Source organism: Nematolebias whitei, chromosome 10 (assembly GCF_014905685.2).
Source record: "Nematolebias whitei isolate Nwh7 chromosome 10, NemWhi1, whole genome shotgun sequence".
In the NCBI taxonomy this organism is placed as follows: Eukaryota; Metazoa; Chordata; class Actinopteri; order Cyprinodontiformes; family Rivulidae; genus Nematolebias; species Nematolebias whitei.
In genome coordinates this window covers 4474657-4483608 of record NC_056507.1, presented here as the reverse complement: position 1 = coordinate 4483608, position 8952 = coordinate 4474657, and the positions used below count along the sequence as shown (strand labels likewise).

Below are 8952 nucleotides of genomic sequence, written 5' to 3'. Positions count from 1 at the left end.
GCTCTCCATCCAACCTCACTGAGCTCGAGCTCCAAGGTGCATTTATACGGAGACTTGATTACACACAGGTGGATTCTATTGATCAACATCAGTCATTTGGGACAACATTGGATCATTCATAGATCCTCATTGAACTTCTGGACTGAGTTTGCTGCTCTGAAAGTAAAGGGACCCAATAATATTGCACGCCCCACTTTTCAGTTTTTTATTTGTTAATAAAGTTTGACACATCCAATAAATTTCATTCCACTTCACGATTGTGTCCCACTTGTTGTTGATTCTTCACAAAAAATTAAAATTTTATATCTTTATGTTTGAAGCCTGAAATGTGGCGAAAGGTTGAAAAGTTCAAGGGGGCGAATACTTTCACAAGGCACTGTATATATATTGCGGCAGCCATCTTGGATTTTGACGTGGCAACCCAATTTTCAAACAAAACCTTTCTTATGTCTAGATGTAGTGGCACACCAAAACGGAAGTCAGTACCTCATTTATTTTTCTAATTATCACACACTCACAGCGTGCACGTGCGGACGGAGTCACTCTGTGACAAAGGGCAATAACCACAACAGACGTACACTCTGGTCCGACCCGAACACAGAGCTGCCACCGTGGCACACTTCTCGCCCACTAAAGGAAACCTCGGCAGGGTTTTTATTCTCTACATGTCTCTGAACGTTTCAATAAGACCGTACCTCGTTTCTTCTGGGTTTCAACCGAACTCTCGTCTGATCGAGGCACAGCACGTCTCCGTAGCGGTTCTTCTCCTGATTATAGGACGCTCTGGAAGCAGAAAAACACCGAAGCTTATTTTACTAGAACCTCCTGCCGTCCCTGAACATTCAACTGGACGTATGTGGTGAAATCGATAGAAATGATTTGAACCTCGATTGTAGAAAAAAACCATACAAGATAGTTCCTTTATCTAAACTTTGATGTCTTTATGTTTTCTGGGTTTTCTCACTCGGGGTGGATACGGATCAGAGGCGGCACCAGGTGTGTGTCGAGACTCACTGCGCACAGAGGAAGGTTCCAGGTGGAGGTTCTTTGCGGAGCTCCTCGTACTCCTGGTGGACGCCCGAGCGCTGAAGGTGGCCGAGGTGAGTCAGCAGCTCCTGGGGGCGCATGGACTCGGGCCCCGGAACGTGGATGGACGAGTCTTCCACGGGGATCCCCATCAGCTCATCCACGGGGTCCACCCTGCCGTTCTGACCCGCCAGGAGCTGCTGGTTCCAGCTGTATGCGTCCAGGGCCAGCAGACCCCCAAGGTGCTGGGGGAGACAGTCCCTGGGGAGGTGTTGACGCAGGTCGGCCATTTTTACCATCTGAACCTGGAAATGAGCGAGAACGGTTTCAGAAAACTGCGATAAACTCGGAGCCGTTTCATTCGGAGCGACATGTACCCGCTCTCTGAGTTTCTCCTTCAGAAGCAGGCTGAGCAGGTTGTAGGGCACACGGAACCAGACGGGAGCCCCGACGATCAGAACCTTCTTCAGCCGGGCCGGGAACGCCCCCTGGTGAACAAACACGGCACACCTTCAAGCTTTTCACTTCGTGGGAAAATGACTGAGAAAACATGAACGAGTTTCCTGAGAGGACGTTGTTTTCCCACAAAGCTCTGGTTACTGCAACTAATACACTGACGGAGTTTAATTATTTTAAAAGAACAGATATAAAAAACAGACTTTAGAGGATTACACAACTTCTGTGTTTGTGTATATCAGCTCACTTTACGAGTCACCATTTTAACCACTTTGACCGGCGTCTGAATTCAACTGCGTCCATCACACACCACCAGAAACAAGGCAGGCGATCACGTAGTCTGTTAGCAAAATATATAACAATCCACTGGATGGATTACGATGAAACACTCTGAAATTACGACATGCAAATCAATCCAATTCAAGATGGCCGCCACAGCTAATCTTCCATCGGTTTCTTCCGGCTGCTCCCTTCTTCAGGACACTAACTCACACGAAGACTTGGTGATTGTTTTTACGCCGGATGTCCTTCCTGATGCAACCACAGACCACCGAGCTACCGCAGCCCTCTGTGTGGAGCAGAGGGCGCCCAGAGGAGCAGATGGTGGGGGTTAAGTGCCTTGCTCAAGGGCCCAGAGTGCAGCAAATGAGAGTGGAGGCAGGTTTCACCTTTTCCACCCATATTTTGATGTCTGTCCGGGGAGTCGAGCCGGCGACCTTTCGATCACAGGCTCACCTTCTCTAACCCCTGCGCCACCATTCCCTCCTAAACAGAACAGCGTCTACCCTGAAGCTGTTACTCATGAACCTAATCAGGATTATCACTGAAGAAAAATCACTGTAATCTACTCGATTAATAACGTGCTGCTGTATTCATTCGTACGGTACTCATCTGCTCACACAGGCTCATGTTCGTGCTGCTGTTGTTCGGCGCATTGTTTTTGTACTACGACTGCTTACTGTATTCTTAGTTTAGCGTATTTCTTAGTTCATATCTTAGATTTTATTACCGTTTTTCTTCGCAATTTATACATTTGTTGGATGTAACTGGGACCCTGTGCACACAATTTAGTTCCACCACATGTACCACATATGTGAATGACAATAAAGATCCTTGACCTTGAAACGGATCACACTGCATCTTTATTTAAAATGATGGCATGCTAGGTGGCAGGTGGTACGCATTCCTTAAAATAAAAAATTTAAAAAACGCTTCCTCACAAATGAACAAGTCATACGTTAAACGGACAGAGTTCCTCTGGAATGGGGTCTGTAGAAAAGTTAAGAATTAGTATCTTACCTGTTGTAGATGGCTTCCTGAACAAGCTTAACTTGGAAAAAAAATACGGTAAACTTCTGACGATGTCAACAAGCTAACAGGAAGTTAAAGGAGTCAAGAACAAAGTCCACGGTCGATCCATCCAAATATTATGTTACCGTTGCAAGTGCGTCATGCTGCACTGGAAATGCTACAGCTAGCTGCTGCTGCTTTCACTCAAATACCTGAAAAATGCATTCTGAAAAGGATGATGATGCAAAAAACGTGAAATTTTAAGGTTTCAAGTTGAAGTTTGAAATGTTTACATTTGGAGTTCTTGTCCAGATGACATGACTGAACCTTTTTTGTGTTTATCTACCTGGATGATTGAGCTTACAAACTTTTTTAAGACTTCAGTAATCCACTTTGGTCCTGCATCCATGCAAACTAGGAGCTCGCCTGTCAAGTCGTTCAGAATTCAATTATTCCTCCAAACGGAGGTTGTTCAGAGACCTATCCACAACAGGTAAGATACTACTTTTACACTACCTTTCCACAGAACCCCACTTCAAAAATGCAAATGGTAATTTTACCGTACCTGATAAAAAGGTTGACACCTGTAGTTTGTATAAAGGAGGTGAACGGTTCTTCAGTCTTTTGTTTGTAAAGAAGAGTGTGCGTTTAGAAGACTGGGATTCAAACCTTCAGCAAGTTGAGGATTTTCTTGCTCAGGTCCAGCTCAAAGTTTGTGTAGTTGGAGCCTGCCATGTCGTAAATAAACACCAGGCCGTTCCTCTGGGTTTCAAAGCTGCAGAGCAAACAGACATGTTTTTATTTACACCTACAAATAATACGGTACACAACAAAACATGGAATTATGGACTTGGTTCAGTTTGTCGTTAAGAGCAAAATGTTCCAGATTGCGTCTGACAACAACGAGATCACTGAAGGGATCCCCGACTAGTTAAAACAATAGATCTTATTTCATAAACAACTAGAAACATTTGCATTTCCTGCAAAACTGCAGTGAATTATTATTGTTGCTGAAAGAAGCTGAAATGAAGCTGTAAATTCTCAAATCGCTGAACTGTCACTTTTGTTCTTCTTTCGGCTGCTCCCTTCTTCAGGGGTCGCCACAGTGAACTAACTCGCATCAAGACTTGACAATTGTTTTACGCCGGATGTCCTTCCTGACCCGACCACAGACACCGAGCTGCCACCTAAGGTGCCTGGGGGAGCAGATGGTGGTGGTTAAGAGCCTTGCTCAAGGGCCCAGAGTGGGGAAAATGAGTGGACGCAGGTGTGGGTGCTTCACTTTTTCCACCCTCATTTTTGATGTTATCGGTTCGGAGAGTACAACCAGCAACCTTCTGATCACAGGCCTGTGCCACCACTCCCCCATAATCGCTGAACTGTCACTACTTGTTTACATGAACTGTTGAAAATTTAGCCCAAAATAGCTGAATGATTTGTGGAAATGCTAGCAAGCGGCAAGAGAAGGTACGCAGAAAATGCTAGCACAGAGCCAGAAGTAGCAAAACGTGAGCAAAAAAAAAAAGCATGGAAGAGCTAGCTTAGTGCCAGGATTAGCAAAATGCTTGTAAAAAATGCCAGGAAAAGCTCATTTAGAGGCAGAAAAATCTAAAAGCAAGAAAACGCTAGCTAACAGTCAAAAGTAGCTAAACACTAGCAAAAGAAGGCACACACAAAAAAAGCTAGTTTAGAGCCAAAATGAGTGAAACATTAGCAAAACGGCATGAAGAAGATGATGGAATTAGCAAAGGAGAATGGTGGCGCAGAGGTTAGACGGTGGACCCGTGATCGGAAGGTTGCTGGTTCAACTCCCCAAACCGACAACATCAAAATGTGGGTGGGAAAGTGAAACACCTGCCTTCACTATCATTTGCCCCACTCTGGGCCCTTGAGCAAGGCCTTTATCACGCACCATCTGCTCCCCCGAGTGCCCTAGATGGCAGCTCTCTGCTCCACACAGAGGGCCGTGGTAGTTCAGTGGTGGAGTCAGGAAGGACATCCGGCGTAAAAACAATCGCCGAGTGTTCGTGTGTGTTTGTTCGCTGTGGCGACCCCTGAAGAAAAAAGTGCTAGAATTAGCAAAGTGCCTAAAAAAAAAAGGGCTGGAAAAAGGTGTTTTACAGGTAGAAAAATCAAAATGTTAACAGAAAGCAGAAAAATGCTAGCTAAAAGCCCAACATAATGAAACTAACAATATCCAGGAAATGCTATATACCCGTAGGTGTCAAAAGTAAAGAAAAGCCAAAAAAATGCTAGTTGTGGGGGAGTGGTGGCGCAGAGGTTAGAAGATGGGCCTGTGATCAGAAAGTTGCAGGTTCAACTCCCGGTACCGTCAACATTACAATGTGTGTGGAAAAGGTGGAACACCTGCACCTCCCTCCACCCTCATTTGCCCCACCCTGGGCCCCTGAGCAAGGCCCCACCATCGGCTCCCAAAAAAGAGGTCTCATTAAAATGGGTACTCGTGGCTCAATGAGACAACCTGTAAAAATAAAGGGTAAATGGAAAAAAAAAAAAATCAAGAGTCGGTAAAAACAAAAAACCAGCGAGGAGAAGGAAAAAAAATAAATAAAAAATTAGCTTCGAGCTAGAAAAAAAAAAAATTTATATATATATTATATTATATTATATTATATTAATATATATATATATATATATAATTATTGTGCACAAAAACCAATACAAAATATAACTTTATTGTCATATATTATAACTTTACAGCCTCGACTCCTTGTGTTTCAGTTCCCTCTACAACCGATGTTTGTCATTGCCACAGAATGCATCGTCCCGGTAAAATAATGGAGCTGTCCTTGGGAGAAAAATGTAATAAACATATGTAATTTTTTAAAAGTAATTAGGAGTTTTGACATGTCGCCAACAGCGACTTTTAGTAGAATAGAGAAATAACATATTGGGGCCTATTTTTGCAGGTAATCGGGGATCCCTTTAAACCCATCTTTTGAAACACAGATGTAACTCGTCACCTTTCTACCGCCCGATCCAGGAGATAGAAAAGGGCCTGGAGAACGATGTGGTTGCCCGTCTTGTTGGGATGATGGAGTTTGGCGGTGTACAGAGCGATGGAGGCTCCTGACGGGTCCCTCACACTCTGAAAAACAACAACACAGCTTCAGCGCATGTGATGCGTTCACAACACCAAACGACAACCTCTAGAAAGAAAGGTGTTGAGATACGCATCCCTTCAAGTAATGATAATCCTTTAACTTTTCTTTACTGCTCAGTACCTGAGGGTGTATATTAGTACCAGATTATTTCATAATTTCCCCCTTGAATTCCCGAAATAAGAGTAAAAAATTAGATTTTATAGTTACAGCAAGAACACTACAGCTGAAAAACCTCATTTCAAAATAAACCTATCGGATCTAGAAATCTTGTGGCGTCTTTAAATGTGACAAAAACATCCAAGTCCAGTGACCACAGGGGGGCACTTGAGCTCAACCACTGCTGCGCCTGACAGAAAAAGGCTTTCAACAGGAGGACGCTGCTGCAGGTATATTACTATATATTCCAAACTATATTTATATTTTGTTAAGTTGGCGCTGAAGGGAGAAAAGACTGCAGGTATCCTGAGAAGCAGACACCAGAACCGTTCTTTGTAAGTAAATAATTGGTATCCTCCGCTCCGAGGGCTAAAAATACACGAGACAGGACGTGAGCCGACGCTGGAGACCTCTGACGTCACGAGAGGATGTGCAGCATCAGTGCCACTGTGGCACGGTGGGGGGGCAGGGAGTGTGTTGTGACAGTAGGGTTTGTATGGTAGTAATTTGGCTGACTAAAGGCTAAATTTATCTGGCACAGGAAACACCCAGTAGACAACAAGACACCCACAGAGTGCCTCATCAACAGCTTGTTTTTGACATTCATACTCCAGACGTACTGGGACTGTTCCTGAGGCGGACAGCTGGAGCTGAAGTGGATGGACTGTACCAGCTGCAAACAGTGAAATAATCCCACGACACTGTTTGGTTTGTCACAGGAAGTTGTGCGCTGATGTTCCCCGCGTCGCCGAGGGGTTTGAACAGTAAATGTTTGTAGTTGCACTGGAACTGAACGGGGAATTCAAGTAAGCCTTGATGTTTTTCCTGAAACATATTCAGGTGGGTAGGAGTTACGCTGTCAGAATGACGGATCCTTGCGAGCGGAGGAGCTGTTTTATCTAAGGCCAGGAGCAATGGCGGAGCCAGGGGGTGGCCAATGGTGGCCTTGGCCATCGTAGACTAATCTTGGACCACCCTAATCATGTGAGGAAACCTTTCTTTTAAGCTAAATAAAATATAAAAAGCCTCGTTCCCCAAACAAGTGGTGGCCGGTGGCGGGCGCTCATCTCTTCTGGGGGGTGTTTGGTTAGACATGTCTGTGTTGTGCGCCAACTTAGTGCTTTGTTAGCGCTGGCAGTTGTCGATTGACGGATGGAGGGACAGATGGAAAGACAGTATTTCCAATTTCCCCTCTTCGCTCCATGACGGGACAAAAACTTTACTCTGAACCGATTGATGCCTGTTCAGCTCCGCAAAAACTGCACCACAAAAGTAATAATCACATAATTGATCAACGTGAACGAGTCAAACCGTGAAGACAAGTCAGTGTTATTTTTGCATTTCTTTGTGTATGCAATTATCTGTGTTTATGTTTTTATCTGTTAGCAAAAAAATATCTCATGAACCTCGGGGCAGATTTTAATGACCCTTTCAGGAAGTAATCAATGAGTGTACATCTACAACTCGTCAGGCTTTGGAGACAACCCAATTCAAGATGGCCACCAAAGCTAATCAACATTAGAAAACACAAAAAATAGTTCTAACTCATTTAGTTTTACAGATATTGATCTAAAATTTGGTGGTAGCTGAGACTGACCTGCAACATATGAGCATAAATAGATGCCATACCATACCAATTTATTTATAGAGCACTTAAAACAGCAACAAGGCCAACCAAAGTGCTGTACAAAAGAAACAAACATGCACAGCGGACAGGAAAACATAAAATAAAAATACAGATACAAATAGCAGCAGAAGCTAACTAAAATGGCCAACAGAGTAGAGAACAGATCGGACCAAAACAAATCACAACGTGTTAAAGGCAAGAGAATAGAAGTGGGTCTTCAAGCGAGACTTAAAGACTGAGAGTGTGGGAGCCTGCCGGACACTCGGTGGCAACTCATTCCACAGTCGTGGACCTGCAACAGAGAAAGCCCTGTCACCTCTGAGCTTACGACGGGTTTCTGGGACTGAGAGAAGCATCTGGTCTGCTGACCTCAGAGAGCGCGGTGGGACATATGGCTGCAGAAGATCAGTGAGATAAGATGGGGCGGAACTGTTCAGTGATTTGAAAACATACATGAGAATTTTGAATTGGATCCGAAGGTGAATGGGTAGCCAGTGCAGGGAGGCCAAAACTGGCGTGATGTGCTCTCTATAGCCTGTACCAGTTAAAAATCGGGCTGCAGCATTTTGGACCAGTTGTAGACGAGCAATGGAGGACTGACTGATTCCAAACAGAAGTGAATTGCAGTAATCAAGCCTAGATGTTATGAAGGCGTGGATCACTGTAGTTACTGCCAGTTACTATTTGGAGTCAACTCCGTTAAGATCTATTCAGTGGTTCATTTGATATTTTCTTAAATTATTGGATTTATCGCTACAACAAATTCAATTTTGGAGCTAACTTAATTCAAGATGGCTGCCACAGCCAGCAGGTCTAAGGCTGTAACTGTCAATTTTACAGATGATGTACTAAAACTTGGTACGATTGTACCCGACAGTGATTTGCATATTTTATTAAATGTTTCAACAGATTGTGTGAGATTCTGCAGAAGCTTGTGCGATTGTCAAAAGGCAAAGAGCAACACAATTAGTATTCAAGGAATGCTAAGTTTTAAATGACCCCACCTCACTGAACAACTATGGACCAATCTCTAAACTCTACATTTTAGCCAAGGTTCTAGAAAAACTGATAAACTCTCAAATCAAAAATGACCTGGACTCATTTAACATCTTACCTCCACATCAATCTGGTTTCAGGAAACAACACAGCACAACCACTGCTTCACTGAAGGTTCTTAATGATGTTGTTGAAGCATTGGATGCTAAGGATTATTGTGCTGCACTTTTCTTAGACCTGTCTAAAGCTTTTGACACTGTGGATCAGAACATCTTG

General features: G+C 43.8%; 1 protein-coding gene across 1 annotated transcript in view; it reads right to left on the bottom strand.

The window, feature by feature from the left end:
- ptpn9a (protein tyrosine phosphatase non-receptor type 9a) overlaps positions 1-7007 on the bottom strand; it is an 80338-nt gene extending 73331 nt beyond the window's left edge. Inside the window, exons 1-6 of the mRNA XM_037683084.1 lie at positions 6909-7007; positions 5757-5881; positions 3442-3547; positions 1404-1514; positions 1015-1331; positions 696-783 (exon numbers count right to left, since the gene is read on the bottom strand). Of these exons, the coding sequence (XP_037539012.1) occupies positions 696-783; positions 1015-1331; positions 1404-1514; positions 3442-3547; positions 5757-5881; positions 6909-7007 (846 nt within the window). The remainder of the gene's footprint in view (positions 1-695; positions 784-1014; positions 1332-1403; positions 1515-3441; positions 3548-5756; positions 5882-6908) is intronic.
- Between the last annotated feature and the right edge of the window lie 1945 nt (positions 7008-8952).